A 21,861-nucleotide genomic window follows, 5' to 3' on the forward strand; every position below is an offset into this window, starting at 1 on the left:
GATTAAGATACTAGGATCTAATCTATGTTCTCTTGCTGTTGTACTAAATAAAGTTAATTTTCTTCCATTATAAAAGTAATATACATGCTCACTATAGAAAATCTGGGAATTGAAGAAAAGTTAAAAAAGCAAAAGCCTTTAGTTTTACCACCCATTAAGAGCTTTTAGCATTTTAATGTCTTTCCTTTAAATATTTTTTCTGTACATAGCTTTAAATTTTTTATTATAATAATTGTGGGTTTACATTTACATTTTTTTCATACTGTATTCTCCACTTTATTAGCATATACATTTTTCTTTGCTTTAAACTTTTGGAAAGCATTATTTTAAATAAGTGGATACTATATAACCATGTAGCTATAGCATAACCCACTCAATGTAACTATTATATGATATTTAGGCTATTTCCATTTTCCATTTATTGTAAACCATTTGCTACTCTGTCAGACTTCATTGTCTGTCTGGTCACCTGCCCTCAAAACTTCTGTGCTTCAGGCTTATTATCTGTAAGATGGAGATAACCAGAAGTGAGTTCATGAATGGGAGAAACAGTGCTGAGCATGTAGTAGGTGCTTAGTAAACATCAGATGGCCTGGAAGGGAAATCTTTGGAAACTGTGGAGTGTTGATAGTCATCCTGGTGCTGTTTCCTGGTTGCAGGCTGCACCTAATGCAGGTGGACTCAGTCCAGCGCTGGATGGAGGACCTGAAGCTCATGACCGAGTGTGAGTGCATGTGTGTCCTGCAGGCGAAGCCAATCAGCCTGGAGGAAGACGCACAGGGTGACCTCATCCTGGCCGGTGGCCCTGGCCCAGGAGACCCCCTGCAGCTGCTGCTCAAGCGGGGCTGGGTCGTCAGCACTGAGCTGCGCAGGATCGGGCAGAAGCTGGCCCAGGACCGCTGGGCGCGCGTGCACAGCATGAGTGTGCGTCTCACCTGTCACGCCCGCTCCATGGTCAGCGAGTACAGCGCTGTCAGCAGGAGCCCCTCGCAGGAAATGGGCCAGGTCAGCTGCCCGGGGATGAGGGGGGGTGGGTTCTGGGAGTGGAGATGCCTCCGAGCAGAGTGGGTCTGAATTGTGTGGAGCGTGCACCTTTCCTCCCTTTGTTTCCAATAAAGCAAGGAAGAAAGAGAGTAAGGACCTTTACTGAGTACCTAATACGTGACATCGTGCTAGGTGTTTTTACACGTATCCCATTTAACCTGCACAACCTGTGATGTTGGCACCACCACTGTGAGAAGCTGCACAATAGTTAAGTATGTTAACTTGAATGCCAGACTAGCTGGGTTCAAATGTCAGCTCTGCTGTGAGAACCTTGGCGAGTTACTTCACTTCCCTTTGCCCTAGTGCCTTCATCCTAGTGGGTATAATAATAGCATTTATTTTACAGATTCATTGAGAAGACTAAATGAATTGTTACATGTACAACATTTAAAGCAGTTGATTAAAAATATCAGTATTATTATCCTCATTTTACAGATGAGGAAACAGAAGTTCCGAGAGGCTGAGTTACTTTCCCAAAGTTGTGCAGTGAATGGTCTGAACAGGATTCAGCCTAAGCTTTTCTGATTCCATAGCTCATGACACTGAATTTTCTTCTCAAAGCCCAAAGCGAACCATTGAAAATCTCCCTTGTCGTTAGTTCTCTTTCCTTTGTCATTTGCTTTTCACCTTCATGCTTTACCCTTTGCCTCAAACTTTTCCTTCCTCTAGTTTGTAGACAGTAAACTTCTGTTTATTCTTCAAAACCCAACTGAAATGCCATTTCCTGTCTGAAGCATCCCAGGCGCCCCAGCATAACTAATTGCTCAGTTTTATTTTCTTATTTTCTTTTTATTTTCTCCCAAAGCAGCTGACAACGATCTCTTTTGCCATGCATGTCACCCTGTGTTACAGATCAAGTGCCTGTTCCCCAGGTCAGATAACTTGATTCTTCCTCTTTATGCCCCAGAGTGCTCGGCACAGCAGTTGGTCTTCAATCAATGCTTATTGAATTGAATAAAATTGATCTACTTTTCTACAGATTGAGAAGCTGCTAATGGAGAAATGTTCAGAGCTCTCAGCAGTCACGGAGAGGTAAATCTGGACCTTGGGTCTCCCAGGGTCTGCCAGCCTGTCTTGCAACAGGGGACGGGGCTGGCATCTTCTCCCAGAGGGAGAGTGGGAGTGGAGAGAACTGGTGATAGTTTAGGAGCTTCCTTTTCCTGACTTTTATCAGAAACCTTAAACGGTTCCCTTGGAATATTCTGCCCCATTTTCTGGCCCTAGGGATAAGGTAAAAGGCAGAGGAGAGGGCTGGGCATAGGAACAAAGAGGATTTTCGAGGAGTTGGTAACAAGGAAAAGGTTTCCCACAGCTTTGGGAAGGCTCCCTAGTCCCCAGAGTCAAGGCAAGAGTCCAGGCAAGGTGAAAGCAGACACACAAACCCTTATGCACACAGACATATGACACAGATGTTCACAGACACTCGCTTGCTCATACACAGATATATAAACACACACTCACACAACCGCAGAAATACACCCACGCCCTCTTCTGCATGTTTCGCGTGCATAAACATACATAAGTTTACACTCAGACACGTACACACACTCAGCCTCACATGTATACACACCGGGTGTGTGTTGACACTTTCCCTCACCCTTCCCAGCCCCCTTGTTCTGCAGGGAGAATCTGGATCTTGGCATCCCCTGGGGCTCCATGGGGTCTTTGGCTTTCCCGGGTGGAGCATTCTCAGGCTACAGGGGTAAATTTGAGCCAGATCCCCCTCTGGTTTTCCATCTGGGGAGAAAATCCTCAAGGGCCACAGACATTGCCATATGCCTTTAGAGTGAGCACTGGAGACACCTGGCACTGCAGCTCCCTTCTTCACGGCTTCCGTCTCTCCGACCCCCACCCCAACGCCAGGCCTGGAGCAGGCCCAGATCTGGCCCCTGCAATGGCTCTGTGTGGACTGTGTGCCCCTCCCAGTGGCTCACACCGCGGTTCCTTCTCCCCAGGTGCCTCCAGGTGGAGAATGAACATGTCCTGAAGTCCATGAAGGCCTGTGTGAGCGAGACCCTGAGCACACTGGGCCAGCACTTCGGCCAGCTGCTGGAGCTGGCCCTGACGCGGGAGGTGCAGGTCAGTGCAGGCCGGGCTGTGGAGAAGGGTGTCTAGGAGACACTTGGGGGGAAAGGGGGACGGAGGGGCTGAGCCAGGCTGGGGGAAGCTGCTGAGGTGGCCTTTCTTGGGAAGCATCCTGCTCAGACCACTGAAATCAATTCCGGCATCTGAAAGACAAAGCTGTAAGCTGGGCAGAGGCTTCCTGAGCATCTGACCCAACTCTGCATTTTCCAGATGTGAAAATTGGAGCCCAGAGAGGGGAGGGACTTATTCAAGGTCACACAGCAAGGCATCGGCAGTGCCTGGCATCTCCCAATTACACTTTCAATATTGTCCCCATCACCCTAAATCTTCTCTGTTGAGTTATTGTTCATAGTGCACCCAATGGATATTACTATCCTGAAAGACTTATGGTATCTGCCAGGAATAAGCCAATTCTGGAAATTCTGGTAACAGAGAAGACTCCTGAAAGGTCCTATAGTCCTGCCCCTGCCTCTAGGCAGGCTCATGTTTGATTTTAGAAAGACGGGGAGGGCTTTGGAGCCTGACAGATCTATTTTCAAATGGTGGTTCACCATGGGACCTTGGTCTAGCTCCTTAACCTCTTTCAGCTTCATTTTCCTCATCCGTATATTGAGAAACCTTCCCCAGGAGAAAAGTGACAGGACTAAGCAAAACCATATGGAAGGTGCTTAGCACGTAGTGGGGGTTAAATACATGTTATTTCCCTCCCTTGCTCTTTGCTATTTTAGAAGCTTCCCAGTAAAGCAGATTCCATACGGTTCTCATTATGAAATGTATTTACATGTTATTTATAGTTACAGAAATATTGTGTTACATACTTGCCATTCTTTTCCCACCACCAAATAAAAGCTTCCCACAAATAACAAATCCCTTTCCATCTTGGCTTCTCTCCAAACTCAGCCTCCTCTGCCAAGCCCAGAGTTTCCTTTCTCTCCTTCCTGAGCATGTGGCTCGTTTTGTCCAGGGTCCTGGCCCTTCTGGGCTGACTCACCTGCCCATCCTGCCTCAGTCCACACTCCTCGCTCCCGCAGGGCCTGCACCCCACGTCAATGCAGCTGGTCCCAGGCCTTCTCACCCTCCCAACCACAGTAAGGTCCTCCGATGCCACTCTCCCTGCCCTGACAGGGACAAAGGGGAGGGATGGCTTAAGGCTGGGGCACTGGGGCAGGCACTTAATACTGACGAGCCAATACTGACATCACAGGTCGGGACGGGCGATGGCTCAAGCTGGGGTTCCTACCCCAAACTGAACCATCAAGTCCAGAGGGACCCACAGGACACGGGGACCAAAATAGGTGAAGAAATCGAGGAAGTGATGAGTGGGGAATATTGAAGTTCGCAGTGGGGCAGAGGACCTGGAGGAATGTCTGAGCAGGGGCACAGGGGCCGGCTGCTGCTCTTTATGCTGACTTTGTAACCACCTGCCTGGAAGTGCCAGGTTCAATTAAAAGGGCTGAAATGGAAGTGTTAAGTTGGATTGTCAATAAGATCCAGCCGGGTTTGGAACTAGTCATCAGTCCTTTCTACCAGGGAGCAAAGGGATAGGGTATCTTTGATGCTCTAGTTCACGAGATTCTGGGAAAAGCTCCCTGGGCCCGCCGGGAGCCTACTGGGACCTTTTGGTCTGTGTATTTGGATCCATTCTGGTTTTTCTTCATTCTGACCTTATTCAGGGTAGAATTCCTTATCCAGTGCTCCTACTTCCTGGCTGTCCCCTGCTCCACTGCCAGGTCTGACCAGCGGGGTCACTGAAGCCTGGCCTGGGAGCAGAGCAGGATCAGCTACTCCTCTGCTAGAATTTGGTCCCTCATTGGCCTCGCTCCCCTGGTGGGATCAGCAGAGTTTTGTCCTCTATTCATCTGCCCATTTGTTTCCTTTCCTAGTGCTCTCCCCCTTCCCTGCCAGAATGTCCCATGGCATCATCTAAGCTCTCCTAAGGGCTGAGCTTGCCATGCTCAGAATATTTTTTTGGCTGATCTTTAGCTTCTTTTTACATTAGAAGGTTTCCATACAGGACAGCAGTGACAGCAGAAATATATTGGCTGAAGACAAGGTAATTTCTGTTCAGTGATGTGAGCATGTGTTTCCTAAACTAGTGACTCAAATACTGTTCTCCAGGATGCTGGTAATTATACCAGGATCCTATATTTGGGATGTCTTGATGTAAATGAAATCAAATCTATTTCTTTGCATCAGAACTTCTCCTATGATGTGCCATTCTGCATTGCAAATCTTCCAAAAGGTCCTCACACACTCGTAGTGTTTCTTGTCTGACTTGTAGCCTCCATATATGGGGATATTTTTGTGCGTTGTTCATGCATATATCTCTAGTGACCAGAACAGTACCTGGCATAGAAGGTTAGGTGGTATATTGCAAACTTACAGGGTCACAGAATTTTCAAATTATTATCATTAAAGTGCCTATTTACTTATTCTAAGATGTTTCAGGAAATGCAGTTTGGGAAATATTCTTTTAGCACTAGGAAGCCATGTAGGAGCAATCTTCTCCCCCACCACACACGCACAAACACACACACACACACACACACACACACGTATGTGGTGACATACTTGTGATAATCTCACACTATTCTGCAGGGGTCTGCTCCATTCTGGAACATATTATGTCCAGTTCTGGGCCATAGATGGTTGATTGACAGTGATTGTGCTCAGAGGAAGTTCCTAGGAGCATGGGGAAGGGCTGAAGATCACAGTTTGTGAGGAATAGTTGGAGGAGCAGGGATGTTTAATCTAGGGATGGACACTCTGCTACCTACAAGGTTCTGTGCTTTGGGAGCCCAAAAGGGAAGACAGACCTAGGGCCAGTGGATCAAATCTACAGAATATCCCATGTATAAAGAAGTTTGTGAAGCAACAGGGCTGCCCAACAACAGAAGGGGCTGCCTTAGGAACGCTCAGATGGGCAAGCCGTGGCTTGGGGGACATAGGTAGAAGATGGAGGTTGGGCTGAATGACTTGTAAGGTTTCTTCCAATCTTGACGGTATGTAAGTCTATGAATGTGGGCATTGTGGGGCAGTGACTAAGCATAGAGTTGGCAGGCATAGCAGGGTGCAAATCCTGACTGCTACTTACTGGCAGTGCAAACTTGGGCAGGTTACTTAATTTCTCTGACCCCTAGTGGACTGACCTCTACAGTGGGTTGTGGTTAGGGGTAAATGTGATAACACACGAGCAATTGGTGGCAGTCTCCTGATTGTGCCATCTGCTTTATTCACTAGAGACCTGCTCTGCCTTAAGAGAAACCAACAACAAGCTTTGCTAAAGAAGACTCCTAATCTCCTAATTGTTTATTAAGATAATTTAACTAGTTTGTGGGGAGGGAAAAATTTAAGACTTAATGTTAACAGGAAATTCATGAACAATGATGATTAGTCTATATGAGAATAAAGGATTAGCCATGTGAGAGGTAAGGGGAGAAGACTTGACTTACAAAAATTGATTTACTTGAAGACAACTTAGGGAACTCTGTATTGAACAAATTGACGCTCGCCTATATCTTTCAGTCTTTGATCAGCTTCATGAGGATATGTGTTATGTTCATTCACCTAATCACTGAGTCAATAATTTTTATTTTAGTTTAAATATCACCTTTTTAAAATAAAACTAATTGGGGAACATAGCTTTGGCTCCGTGGCTGAGAGAGCTTGTTAAAACTTCATCTCACCACTAAATTTCTCCTCCTTGTCCCAGGCAGAGCTGGACAATCTCAGGGCTCACCTGAGGGACAAGCACCTATCCCATGACAGAGGTCAGACCAGAAGGACCATCCTGAGAGGAGAGAGGGAGACACTAAGCTGAGCACAATCAGTTCCTTTTCCCAAACTGCCCAGTCAGACAGCTCATCCCTGCCCTGTCAGTGAGGTGAGAGGGAGGAGTAGGAGCAAGACCAGCAGAGGTGGCCTTGCTGAAACCCCACCCAGGCTGTGGTTTGGCAGGAGTGTGGCTGGGTCACTTGGGGGTCCACTGTCTGTGGGGAAGTCCCTTCCTGCCTTCACAGAGCCATCCCCCCACATAACAACCTCAACTCCTTTTGTGGGTCCTTTTGAAGTCACCATGGGCAATTTAGACTTTGCTTCCAGAAGGCTCAGAAATTACTCAAAATATTATGGTCATTAAGTGAACTCTAAGGATGTTTTGCAACTGGCTCAAAATTGGCTTCCTATTCTGTTTCCAGCTCTCAGATTTTGCTCAGCCATGTTGTCCAATGTAGGTAAGCAGAGGCTGCAATGAGATTAAATGGCAAAAAAAAAGAGAATCCAAACATACTTACCTGCTAAGAAATATAAAGATTTCCAGAAATTTAATATGCCCCCATCCCATTTTAAAGTTTCTTGGGAGAAAATAAAGTAAAAAAAAAAAAAAAAAAAAAAGAACCCTTTTACTCTTAATATAATCTCATCAATTTTCTTATTCTATTCTTCTCAGCCAGGAGGCCCCATTCCAGTGTGTGGGGAGTCGTCTCTGACTCCCCTCAGGGGCTGCAGTCCCAATGTCTCTGCGGGAACGGGAGGGGTCCTTCAGGATTTCTCACTTCGTACTGGTCTTTTCCAACCATAAGTGACAGGGTCCAAAGAGCCCTTAATACTGGTACAGCGTGATATCACAGCACTACCCCTATGCTCACAGAAAGTGAAAATAGGCCAATCCTTAATTCCCAGGACAGGAACTCCAGTTGACATTTTGTCCCAGGCTCAAAGGCCTTAACAGACACTCATCTGTAGCTGAGGAAAAGATAATGAGCGGCTGAGACTGTCTTGGTTGCAGCCTTGGCAGGGTGCCAGTCAGCTTATTTCAGGTGTTCATGTCCATAAAGATCTGTGAACACTCAGTCACTGGGGGAACACATCCACCGTGGGTTAATTGTGGTACTGTGTTTACCATATATGGGAGAAAAACATCTCCTTTCTCATTGAAGGGCATCTGAAACGTTTTCTTCTTCCTGCAAAGTCAGGCATTTGCAACTTCTGTGCAAGGACTTGCTTGATTTGCATTCTTTCCCATCCAGCATATTCAAAATGTCTTAATTTCTAGTTCCCTCTAAGCCCTGTGTTTCTGCCACACTAGGCTGCACTGATTTGGACTCCTTGCAGCGACTTAGACCAGTGGTCTTCAGACTACTTCGAATGCATTGCATTTCCCTGGTTCCCAAAGATTTCCCAGGAGAAATGCAAGCACATATTGTTTTAAGGAACTCTATTTCCAGATCTTCAATTTTCATTTGTTTCCTTTCTTAAAAATGATCTTCCAAATAATACTCTGAGTTTTTTATAGCCCTTCTGTTACTTTCCAAAAGAAAGGCATACTCTTGATTCATCCGAAATCTTCCAGTGCATTGCCCCGCTGTGCAAAAACCATGGGATGGGAGTGGGGGACCAAACAAAGGAACGTCGCTTGATTCAAGAACCATAAAACCCTTAGGCCTCCAGGAGTTATTTTCGTTCTTTATACATATTTATGTTGAGAGAAGCATTAGAAATTGTGTGTTTTTCCCAGTGTGGGCATTTTCTGAATTTGGATATATGGTATAGTGTATGGTTGGAGGGGTGGTTTTGAAAGTTTCCAATTTATTCTATCCTTTCCATCCATTTATTCTCAAATAGTGTAAAGAGGGACATTCTCCTTAGACCAGAGCAAAGAGAGCACTGATAGGACACTTCAAATGCTAAAGAAGGCTTTTTTAGGGCATATACTTAAATGCAAGCAATCTCTTTCAGCTATTTTTCATACTCATTCCTAGGATGTGACATTTGCTGAAAAGTGTCTTTGAAGAGATTCTAAAGGTTAATAATGATACTGATTCTTTTAGATGTAAGTGGAATGTTTTTGAAAATGACCAAATTTTTCAAAGTATATTGGATGAAATACAGAAGCAAGTTTTTTATGATTTTTTTCATATTTGATGTACATTATTTAAGAAACAATGAAAGTTTATATTGTCACAATATTTTTTGAAATATTTATACTACTTTCTACTTCCTGTTAATGAAAGATACAATTAATTGTTAGCAGCTGGACTAATTAGATTTAGGCAGTATATACCTTTTTCCTTCTTTAAATACATAGGAAAGTTTGATCATGAGAGTCACTAAAATTAATGCAATTATTTACCATTTTTAAATTCTCAGTTCTTATTTAATTATTCCCTAAAAATGAACACCAAACTTTAATACATATATACAGATACTTACTAAAGGAATACCATGTCTTTTATCATATCTTAGATTTATAATTAACCTAGAATGTTAGCTACATATTACTGTGCATTATTACAAATTCAATAAATTGTTTTGTTTTGGCTTTATAACATATGCAAATAAATCAAGTTTTATTTTAGGTCTACTTTATTTTAATATTGACAGTTTTTAGCATTTTCCCTTAGAGAATGGCTTTCATAATTATTTTTCCGTGGTTTTTAGCATTTCTTAAAATACATATAAAAATTTTTAAATTAAAAATGAAGTCAAGTCTTTATTGAAAGACAATTGAGTCTGACTTGGCTGCTTGGGCTGACTAAAAGGACTTTCTTTGCCAATTAGGTTATAGGTGGGTATTTCCTATAAATTAAATAAGCAAAAGCTGTGGCTTCATAGTTTTGATAAAATATATTTGAAAAACAAAAATATTTTATTAAAAATTGTATTGGCAATGAAATTAATAATATTTTGATTTTCCCAATCCTTTCTGAATAATTTGGGTGACCCAAGTTTCTCTAACTAAAAACATAATGGTTATAATTAATAGTTATTTGATAAGTCTTGGTAAGGTACTTTCAGAATTTTTCTCAGAAATTGAGAAAGTGAATGAATGACTCTAATGATTGGGTAACAAATGCTTTTGCAAGTCAAGTGGTTTCCAATTCTTTGCTTTTAGTAATTTAGAGGAGGACTGATTTAGAGGAGTTATCAGCTGCTAGATCATTAAAAATAGTGTTTGATGATAGATCATTATGTGATTATATAACTCAGAAGGTGCCCAAAGTGTTGAGAAGTGTAGCTACACAAACTCCTCCCATTCCTCTTTTTTGATTTATGGAAACATGGTTTTTCAGAGTTTACATCCAAAAATATAGCATTAAGTCAATATTCAATCATGAATACATAAATGAATTAGGAAGGATAAAAAGACCTATTCATCTCATTAAGAGATATACTTATAATAAAATTTTAATTTTTATGATTTATAATTATTTATCAAAATTTATAACCTATTTAGTTTTGACCAATTATGCTGATAATAATTGTAACAATAACTCAACCATAAAAATATTTTTAAAAAAGCACTTGGAGTCTTATAGTAACAGGAAATAAAATTTCAAGTGTCAATGATAAGCATGATAAGGGTGATCAATAAAACACTTTAAAACTTAAATGTATTGCAATAAGGTAAAATTCTGAGAGAAAGTTGAAATAGGAATATAAATTTAGCAGTGAAAAGAAAAGATGCAAAATGTTAAAGAAAGAAATTATTCATGGATATTTAAATAGATGATGCTGGTATCAAATTGTTTTGGTATTTAGATTCCATTGAACACATCTGAAAGTGTGATGTAATGGTTTTACTTTATGTCAATATTTACAATCTGCTGGAAATTACATTCTTTCCAACTTTGTTTTTTATACTTATGGTATACAATTTTAGCTGCCAAATTAAAAATGTGCAAAGAGTCACATATTTTTCAAAATTTTTTTAGGGCTAAATAAGAAAAACTCTTTTGACATAGGATACAGAGGTACTTCTAGTTCTATATCATGATGGCTGTGGTTCCTGCCTCTTACTCTAGGGAATTGCTTAGGCCTTGAAACCCCTATTTGCTAGAGAGGTCTTCTTGTTGCATTGAGAGAATCACCCTCAGCAGATACCTCAACTGAGGCCACTATTGATGCTCCTGATGTCTGACTGCATAGTCCTGGAGATGACTACCAGTCCGTCTGCCAGGTGCTTCTCAAAATAGCATCTTTCTATGCCTTTTGAATATTCCAGGCTTGAGTAGTATTAGTGTATGCTACATCTTTTTTTGCAGTAATGAACTATCCCTCCAGTGTTCTCTTTCCTGTTAATTTCCTACTCCTTTCAGAGAGACTCGGTTGAGTTTCTAAGGGTTTACTGTCCTTTTCACGTGGGTCTCTTTCCTTCTGTAACTCACAGAGTGAATGTAGCAGTGATATCTGAGCAGCTTCTCCCACCTTTACTTCTCTTTGCTTTCTAACACATTTGTCTGTTTTTCCAGCAAACTCTTCTAGACTTGGGGATTTCCCTTATTGAAAGAAATGAAATCGGTTATGTTTTGGGTCTTCCAAAAGCCTCCAGTTCTAACAGATCTTATCCGCACTTACCTTCCTAAATTGGGTATTCCCACCCAGGAGGTATTTTCCCATCTGATGAATAGCTAGTCCAAGCCTGGATTCAATTATTATTTTCTCTCCAGTATGCCCTCAGAGTCCTAATTCATACATTTCTCCAGCATGTTCCCTTAGGAACAAGAAATGCTACATCTGCACTTCCAAAAACTGTCACCTGGAAATTTATGCAGTAATCCTTCGAATAGTTAGTTCGTGCTGATTTCTGTAGTCATTTCTGATGTTCCAGAGCTCTCTTAAAGCATAATGAAAAAAAAAATGCAACAACAACTGTTTTTATTATATCTCATGATTTTAAGGGTCAAGAATTTAACCAAGGAGGGCTAGGCTGAGTGATTGTTCCATTCTATGTGGCATCAACAGAGGTAACATGCAGCCGGCAGGTGGTTTGGAGAGTCCTAGGCAGCTTCACTCACATGTCTAGTGCCTTGAGTGGTGGCTGCAAGGCTGGTCTCAGTGCGGAGAGGGTTGACAGGGATCCTACACATGGCTTTTCCAGCATGACAATCTGAGAGTTATCAAACTTCTTACCTGGCTGCTCAGGGCTCCCAAAACAGTGATCCAAGAGGCCTGGGGTGGAAGCTTCACGGCTTCTTATGACCTGGCCTTGGAAGTCCTAGGACATCACTTTTGCCAAGTGCTGGCTTCTGTTGATCAAGCAAGGTTCTAGGGCTAGCTAGATTCAAGGGGAGGAAAATTAGAACTGATCTGTCTATGGAAGGAGTAGAAAAGAATCAGTAGCCCTCTGTAATCTACCATCCTGTCAGGTCTGCCTAGATTTTATGCAACCCCTTCGCATAGATGTCTGACTATGGTCTCCATCTAGAGCTTTAGGAAGGAGCTTCCCAATATTTTCCTGGCTCCTTCTGAGAGACTCATTCCAGCCTGCTCTTTGAGAATTCACCTCCCTTCTGATAGATTTCATTGGGTTGCAGTCACTCTTTCTGATGGAGGAACGATTAAAAATACATCCTTCTTTTTTTATGTAGACCAGTTAGACTGCATGCATCTCCTTAACTTCTTTATATTCCTTTCTCTGGCTCTACAAAGATCTTATTTTTTTGTTTGTTTCATATCTGCCTAGTCTGTCTTTTAAGTAAATATTTGTCATTCAACGTATAGTCCTTAATTTTGTTTTCATTCTTTCACCACTCTTCTCATGATATAGAGTGAGGCATAATATTGAAACTTCTCTAATTTCTCCTTGAGTTCCTGAAAAAAAAAACCCTTAGTTTTTGACCCCATTGCTTTGAGGACGTCACTAAGATAGGATGAGATAGGCGACTCCTGTGGAGCAGGAAGGGGAGGAAGCAGGAGCAGGCACGGAAAGCCACGCTGCCCATCTGACATCCCAGAAAGAAAAGGAGGAAGGAAGAAGCTCATAGAGGTAATCAAGCCAGAGTCACCTGTCAGAGGTCCCATAGTCCTGCTGTGCTTGGCCACAGCTGGGAGTGGCTCAGGAGAGATGTGGCCTTGGCAAGAGCGCAGGGAAGATTCAGAGGGGCAGCAGCAGCAGGGTCTCCACTCAGCTATGCCTCTTGCTGCAGGAGCTCTGGTTCCCACCACACCGCACAGTGCTGGATGTGAATGGGAAGCTGGGAGGCAGAACCACTCCCCTATTTGGTGAGAACCTTGAGGCTTCCAGCTCCACTCTACAAGGTGGGGTCCTGCCACCGTTCAAGGAGATGGATTCACCAACTTTTGAAAATGGAAAGTTGGATTCACAGGGGTCAGGGCCCAGCTTCACCCTGGATCACATGTGTGACCTTGGTCATGACTATGTCTCAGTTTCCTTGACTGTGAAATAAGGTTTGGACAAAAGATATCACAGGTCCCTTCCATCCAGATCTGACATAATTGATTTCAGTGGTGCCTTTAATCTCGTATCACAGATTTATGCTGTGGAAAGGATGCTTACAACTTTCCTTTGTCAGAGATCTGATTCACAGAGACATAGCTGAGGTGTAATTAGTGTATATATGTGTATAGATATTAACATGAAATTATTCTCTGATTTAAATGGTCTAATATTAGCAGCTGATTGCAAAAGACATTGGGTTTGAATTGTTTAATGTAATGCTAATTTGCTTCAAGTGCAAACACTAATCAGGAACATTAGGTAATTATCATTTAGGTACAGGACCCTAAGATATGAAATCTGCATTTTCATGTGAGCATTAGCATCCCATGTGTGGCTGCTTACCGTAACAATGGGGAAGGTTCTAAGAAGTGTGATCATTACAGAGATTTGTAGTGACAAATCTTGGTTATTAATTTTACCTTTTGTTGAATCTCTCACAAGAGGCATCTATCAACTTAGAGAATAATTTTTGTATTTAACGTAGTTTGATTAAACACATACTTAATCTTAGACTGCTCTACGGAGGATTAGCGTGCTGTGTGTGTGAAGAATTCCATGGGTTTGAATAAAGAAGAAAAAAGGCAGAACCATTTACCTTGAGCCTCAAACCTCCTTAATTGTAATAATTTTGCAAATGGGGAAACTGAGGGATAGGGAGTTTATCTCAATTGCTCAAGATCACAAAATTATAACTGTTAACAATTTTAGTTTGCTTCTACGTGGCAGCTATCTTTAGAAGTCCTTTATGTATATATTGACAACCTTAAGAAAGGGGCACAACCTCCTTAAAAGATGGACACTTACTTATACCATTTTACAGATGAGGAAACTGAGGCAAAGAAAGGCTCAGTTGCTCTAAGTGTTGCTTTTAAGTGTCTAAGTTGCTCTCTTCTGTAACACCAGAGTTTAGTTAAAAATAAATCAGTCTTAATATTTTAAAATAAGCATGGTAACTGAAACTGAACAAGTGGCCGCTCACAGCACCCAGCTTCCTGTGTGAAGCCCTCAAAGGCGGCTCCCTCAGGCTCTATCTCCGCACCTCCCAGGAGAAACTTGAGCAACTGGCATTAATTAGCAGGTAGGAATTATTTATAATCAATAAATCAAATGCTCCAAAGCAAACAGCTGATTATGAAGTGGTTTCAAGGTACATGAAAGAATTTTTTCCCAGCAATTAGTTTAACTTTTCTAGGAATAATCTTCATATCTTATTTGTTAATGAATCTTCCGTTTGTTTTCCTTTCTGGGCCTCCCTTGGTTGTATCTTCAGTCATTCCCAGCCCCTCTCACCACTAGACTTAGTTGTTTCAGCCTTGATCAGTATGGTGTTCTTCACTGAGTCACCCACCCTTTGACAGGATTCCAGTGTTGCTGTTTTGGCCTGGCTGTACACCCAAGCAGTGAGCTACTGTAGAGTGCAACTGTCTCAACAAATGTCCCCCAGGCAGTAAGCTATTGTTGAGTGTTTCTCCTGGCTTAACTCCTGAACCCATCACTCAACTGGAGTCTACCACTGGCTAATCACCATGCAAAATGAGCACATTTTTTGGTCATAGCTGTAGCAACTCACTAGATTTCAGCTTAATGGTTTGTTTATGTAACTGACGGTTTCCATTTTCATTGGGAGCCAGTAGCACAATGAAGTGGTATTTATTGAGCCTATCAAGGTTGAGAGCTGATTTTCTGATTGGCTGGGGCAGGGCAAATTTTTGTCCATGCCTCAGGACATATTATTCCGTATCTCTGACATGTAGCTCAGACCTCACCCTGACTCATGTCCTTCCCAAAGCTGGAACCTCATTGCCCCCACAAAGGGGTGGTGGATGAGGCAGGGTTATAGATTCCAGAGGGGCTATTAGGAGCATGGTATTAGGAATCACTGGTATTAAGATGATCACAGAGCATATGAGGGTGAGTAACCAGCTGAATTTTCTCTCTCTTGTTAGGCACTGGTGAGAAAAATTGATGCCTCAGATAATATCTATACCATGGAGTCCACCACAGGGAACCTGTTCAGCCTGACCCAGGAGGGGGCACCCTTGTGCCGCATCATAGCCAAGGTGAGCTTTGTGATTATGGGCCAGAATGGCAGGATGGGGAAAGAAGGAAGAAGCTCTCATTTGTTCAGTGGGAACAGCTGGTTCAGGAGGTCTGTCTTGGTTCCAGCATAGCTTGCTGCATGACCTTGGGAGAGTCATCTGTCCTATCTGGGTCTTGGTGTCTCCATCTTTAACAGGTGGCTTGCCTCTCTGATCTCATTTCCCACTTGAGACAAAAAGATGTTACCCCCAGAGCTTCTACTGCCTTTCTTTTTGTGGTGTCTGTTATAAATCTCAACCTTCCTTCCCCATGTCCTCACATCCATTCCTTCTTGGTGGCTGTGGTATCCCTCGTGTCCACAGGATGATGCAGTGGATACAAAGACCATCTGGCGTATCACATTTTAGAAGATTGAATGACCTTATGTAGCCCCCTGACATCATGGATGTAAGATATGGAAATGTCTAAAACCCAGTTTGAAGGAAATTTTTTTCATATAGAGATTTGTCTACATAGGTTAACCCCCCACCCACATGTCTTAGTGCTATCACCATAACAACCTACACCCCATAATAATTAGCAGTAATGTTTTCAGGAGAAATAGGAGGAATAGGTCTGCAAAATGACCTTCACCTCAAATTCAGAGGCATTTGTTCTCAAGGGTCTTGTCCAGTGCCCTTATTCTCTTTTTGTGTCCCCTTTGGAGTCTCAAGAACCTCAGCATCTGCCTGTGAGCCCTGGAAAAGCAGGAGGAGAATCTGGGCTTCCCATTCTTTTGTCACTAAGGGCACTGGCCAGTGTTCAGCAGGCATCAGGACAACATGGGTTCCAAAATACACCCAGTCACTGCCTTTCCTAAGCAGTACTACTGCTAAGCTGTCCTACTCCTCACAAAAAGGGAGGCGGTACAAATCTCCAAACAAAACAAAATGCAAGGACTTGCTGGAGAAATACAAGGGGAAAGAATGCCAGCTAAATTGCAAAGTAGGCTTGATTTAAGTAATTCATCTCAATTCTGTTTGCATACTCCTTTTTAGCCTTCCTATCAGTTTCTCCCTCCCCCAGGCTGCAGGAGACCAGAGATAACCTCCATCTCTCCCCTGGCTCTATAGTGTGTGTCCTACATTCTGGCCATTGGGCTGGGGTGGCCGTGGCTGTCCCAGCCGCTTGTCTCAGGGAAGGGCAGAGGACTGCCTTCCCAAATGTGGTTTGAGCTGTCTGAGACCCCAAGGTGGTTGTCAGTCTCATTGTGGGTGGGGCTGGATCTCTCTGAGAAGTCCACCCGGTCTTCTCAAAGTGCCATCATCTCCTATTGGCCTTGTCCTTTCGTAGCTTTGTGTTACTCTTCTTTTCCTGGTAGCTCTTGATGAACAAGGTCATGAGTCATGACCTTCATACGTTTTGTCTTTGTGGTATGAATACCCTTCTCTCTTGTTTGCCAGTTGGAAAACTCTTGCTCAGCTCCACGCTCAGCTGCATTTTTCTGTATTGCTTTTCAGACATTCTCCCACCTGTGGTGTCTATAAAGAGTATCTGGCACTGTCTCAGCACTTACCATATTCTATTTTGTTGCATGTTTTCAGCTGTGTGCTTTTTGAGGACAGAGACATCTGAATCATCTCTGTAAACTTAGTGCAATGCCTACACAAAGCAGGTCTCAAAGAATGTTTGTTGAATGAGTAAGTGACAAATTCATAGATCCAAAATCTCTGAGAGCTGGGAGGGATCTGAGGTTGATTTAACCCGACTTCTCTAGGGGTCCCTGAGGGGCTGGTGAGTATCCAATGGCTTATCCTATGGCCAGAAACAGATTCACTGGGTATGGGGAATTTTAGTGAGCTCCCCTATCTCCCATCTCTCGTATCCTCCAATTTTAATGCAAGCTGTCAGTGTATTTGAGAAATGCAAAGATAGTGTGGCACTCCCTATGGACATTTAAATTCAGGCTAGATTTGTATATATTGGAAGGCAATTCACATATATCGACTCTATTATATATATATATTTAATTTTTAGTTATTATGGGTACATAATCAGTTGTATATATTTATAGGGTACATGTGATTTTTGGTACAAGCATTTAATGTGAATTAATCAAATCAGGGTAATTGAAGTATATATCACTGCAGGCATTTATCATTTCTTTATGTTAGGAACATTCCGATTCTACTCTTTTAGTTATTTTAAAGAACACCCTAACTTATTGTTGATAGTAGTCACTGTGTTTTGCTATCAAATATTGTTCATTCTATTTAACTATATTTCTGTATCCATTAACGATCCCCACTTTTTCCTCCCCTCCCTGCTACCCTTGCCAGCCTCTGGTAACCATCACTCTACTCTCTGTCTCCATGAGATCAATTATTTTAATATTTAGCACCCACAAATGAGTAAGAACATGAGAGATTTGTCTTTCTGTGCTTGGCTTATTTCATGTAACATAATGTTCTCTAGTTCCATCCATGTTGCTGCAAATGACAGGATTTCATTCTTTTTTATGAGTGAATAATATTACATTGTGTTTATGTACCACAATTTCTTTATCCATTCATCCATTGATGGACACTTAGTTTGATTCCAAATCTTGGTTTTTGTGAATAGAGCTGCAATAAACATAACAGTGTAGATACCTTTTCAGTATACTGATTTCCTTTCTTTTGGATATATACCTAGCAGTGGGATTGCTCGGTCATATGGTAGTTCTATTTTTAGTATTTTGAGGAACCTCCATACTGTTCTCCATGGTGGTTGCACTAATTTACATTCCCACCAACAATGTGTGAAGGCTCCCCTTTCTCCACATCCTCACCAGCATTTGTTATTGCCTATCTTTTCAATAAAAGCCACTTTAACTGGGACGAGATGATATCATTGTAGTTTTGATTTGCATTTCCCTGATGACTAATGAAGTTGAGCATTTATTCATATACCTGTTGGCCATTTGTGTATCTTCTTTTGAGAAATGTCTATTAAGATCCTTTGCCCATTTTTTAATTGGATTATTTGATTTTATCCTATTGAGTTCTTGGAACTCCTTATATATTCTACTTATTAATCCCTTGTCAGATGGGTAGTTTGCAGATATTTTATCCCATTTTGTGGGGTGTCTCTTCACTTTTTTTATTGTTTCCTTTACTGTGCAAAAGGTATTTAGCTTGATGTGGTTCCATTTGTCCAACTTTGCTTTGGTTGTCTGTGCTTTGGGGATCCTTGTCCAGATCAATGTTTTGAAGTATTTCCCTAATGTTCTCTTTTAGTAGTTTTACAGTTTCAGATCTTAGATTTAAGTTTTTAATGCATTTTGTTTTGATTTTTATATACTGTGAGAGATAAAGGTTTAGTTTCATTCTTCTGCATATGGATATCCAGTTTTCCCAGCACTGTTTATAGAAGAGACTGTCCTTTTTCCACTGTATGTTCTTGACAACTTTGTCGAAGATAAGTTCACTATAGATGTGTATATTTTCTTCTGGGTTTTCTATTCAGTTCCATTGGTCTATGTGCCTGTTTTTATGCCAGTAGCAATTACCACAGCTCTGTAGTATAATTTGAAGTCAGGTAATGTGATTCCTCCAGTTTTTTTTGTTTGTTTGTTTGTTTGTGTTTTTACTCAGGATGGCTTTGGCTATTCTGGGTCTTCTGTGGTTCCATATAAACTTTAGGATTACTTTTGGTATTTCTATGAAGAATGTCATTGGTATTTTAATGGGCATTGTATTGAATCTGTAGATTGCTTTGGGTATTACGGACATTTTAACAGTATTGATTCTTCTAATCCATGCACGTGGAATATCTTTCCAAATTTTGTATCCTCTTCAACTTCTTTCATCAGTGTTTTATAGTTTTTGTTATAGAGGTCTTTAACTTCTTTGGTTAGGTTTATTCCTAGGTATTTTATTTTATTTGTAGCTATTGTAAATGGGACTACTTTCTTGGTTTCTTTTTCATATTGTTTGCTGTTGGTATATAGAAATGCTACTGATTTTTATATGTTGATTTTGTATTCTACAACCTTACTGAATTTATCAGTTCTAATAGTTTTTTGGTGGAGTCTTTTTCTTGATATAAGATCATTTAGTCTAAAAACAAGGATAATTTTACTTCTTTTCCAATTTGGATGCCCTTTACTTCTTTCCCTTGTCTAATTATTCTAGCTAGAACTTCCAGCATTATGTCTAATAACAATGCTGAGAGTGGGCATCCTTGTCTTGTTCCAGATCTTAGAGGAAAAGCTTTCAGTTTTCCCCCATTCAGTATGCCACTTGCTGTGGGTCTGTCATATATCACTTTTATCATGTTGAGGTAAGTTCCTTCTATACCCAGTTTTTCGTGAGTTTTTATCATGAAAGGATGTTGAATTTTATCGAATTCTTTTTCAGTATCGATTGAAATTATCATATGGTTTTTGTCTTTAGTTCTTTTGATATGACATATCATGTTGATTGATTTTTTTATGTTGAACCATCCTTGCATCCCTGGGATAAATCCCACTTGATCATAATGAATAATATTTTAAATGTGTTATTGAATTTTGTTTGCTAGTATTTTGTTGAGGATTTTTGTATCTGTGTTCATTAGAGATATTGACCTATAGTTTTCTTTTTCGTTGTGTCTTTGTCTGGTTTTTGTATCAGGGTGACACAGGCCTGGTAGAAAAATTTGGGAGTATCCCCTCCTCCTCAATTTTTTTGGAATAGTTTAAGGAGGATTGGTATTAGTTCTTTGAATATTTGGTAGAATTCAGCAGTGAAACTGTAGGGTCCTAATGTGCCACTTGTGTTGAGGACACATTAATTTCTTTGGGAGTCATTTAGGACCAATTTAACTTGAAGAGCTTGTGGTGGTATTGGGGCAAAGAGATGGAGGGGGTAGCATTGGATCTGTCCTTTCCAAGCATTCTGTGACTCAATCATTCATCTTGGTCAAGAGCAGTGGTCTGTCTAGGTGCTATGTGGGAACAGAGAACTGCTCCAGCCTCTGGGCTTGAAACAAACTCAATGTCAGTTTAATGATTAACTTCAAACAGTAATTAGCTAAATTTCTTTTGGCACAATGAAGATTTTCCATTTCAAAACGAGTTGCACTGGCTGTATTTGGGTTGCCTGTGTGGATCTGAGGGCTGGATGGGGTGAGGACCTCTTCTGAATGGCAGTGTGGGCCATTCATCTGAAGGTGTTTTATGTTTTGGAAAGAACAGGCCTTGAAGTTTCCTGGGAAGGAAACTTTGCTGGGCACAGGCTCTGAAGCTCTGGGTATCCTATTCCAGGGCCTGAGTACTCAAGGTCTGTCTCTATGTGCTGCTTGGTGTAGACAGCTCATACCACTTGCCTGCATTGTGCTCTACTTTCAGGAGAGCAGAGAGGGAACATGCATTTGGATATAAGCCAAGATGGTGTTTGGCCTCCTGTAGAGTTAGTTTCCTGCTGGGACCAGACCTTACCTCTGATTAAACTTTGATCCCAAACATTTCCAGTGGTAGAAAGCGGAGGAGATAGGCTTGGGTTGGGACCAGAGGGCAGCTCCTGTCCCTGCTGTGCCATTAGCTCACTGGCAAGGTTGGCCAGGTTACTGGGGCACTAGCTTCTCCTTTGCGACATGAGGAGGTCACATGCCTAATTTTCCTGCTGTTTTTATGTGGAAAGTAAGGATGCAATTTTAATTTTATCCTACCCCATTTTTAAACAGAAGGTTAAGGTGAATTATTTTCTACATTTAGTCATCACTTCCTCCATTTCTGTCTATAGGCTCCTCACCTGTTCCACCCTCTCCTCAGCTACTTATCTATTCCTCACTCCCCAACACAAGCACTGGGCTCTCAAGAACCATGCCCAGTAGTTGTTTAAAGATTTGGAATGATCCTTTGAGTGTTACATCGGCCACACTCCACTAGAGCCTACCAAGAAAATACATGAGTTGCACTGAATATTAACAGCAACAAGCAGAATTACTATTTATTGGTGACTTCCTATGTGTCCAGGCCCTGTGCTGGCACTTCCCATACGGTTATTGTATCTCATCCAGATGCACCCCTCTGAGGTGGGCATCAGTAACCCTGTTTTACAGATGAGGACTCCAGGACTCACAGAGGTTGACTACCTTGAGCTCTTAAAACCAGATTTGTTCAGCTCTGGAGTCAGTGCTCTTTCCATGTCACCAGCCCAGTTGGCTAAAATTTACAGTCCTTCCCTTTCCAGGTAAAATTCCTGCCACGACAAATCTGTTTCCTTCTTAATCATTATTTCTTCTTTCCCTGCTCCTGGTGCACTGCACATGATGAGCTTGCCCACTCCAGGCTCGTGAAGGTCAGGTTGGGGGTCATTGGCAGCAGTGAGGGGAAAATGGGAGAATCTGAGATTCCTGAAGCTGGAAGTGGCCAACTTTGATGATGATGATGGTGATGATGATGATAGCTGTAGTAGCAGGAGTAATAGAAAAATAAACATCTGCACAGC

The 21,861-nt window shown here is 41.7% G+C and overlaps 1 protein-coding gene across 1 annotated transcript in view; it reads left to right on the forward strand.

The window, feature by feature from the left end:
* The window catches only part of INSC (INSC spindle orientation adaptor protein), a 128,273-nt gene that overhangs the window by 61,326 nt on the left and 45,086 nt on the right, over positions 1 to 21,861 (forward strand). Inside the window, exons 3-6 of the mRNA XM_045556546.1 lie at positions 660 to 1,005; positions 2,024 to 2,076; positions 3,000 to 3,123; positions 15,316 to 15,429. Of these exons, the coding sequence (XP_045412502.1) occupies positions 660 to 1,005; positions 2,024 to 2,076; positions 3,000 to 3,123; positions 15,316 to 15,429 (637 nt within the window). The remainder of the gene's footprint in view (positions 1 to 659; positions 1,006 to 2,023; positions 2,077 to 2,999; positions 3,124 to 15,315; positions 15,430 to 21,861) is intronic.

Source organism: Lemur catta, chromosome 7 (assembly GCF_020740605.2).
Source record: "Lemur catta isolate mLemCat1 chromosome 7, mLemCat1.pri, whole genome shotgun sequence".
NCBI classification, from domain to species: Eukaryota; Metazoa; Chordata; class Mammalia; order Primates; family Lemuridae; genus Lemur; species Lemur catta.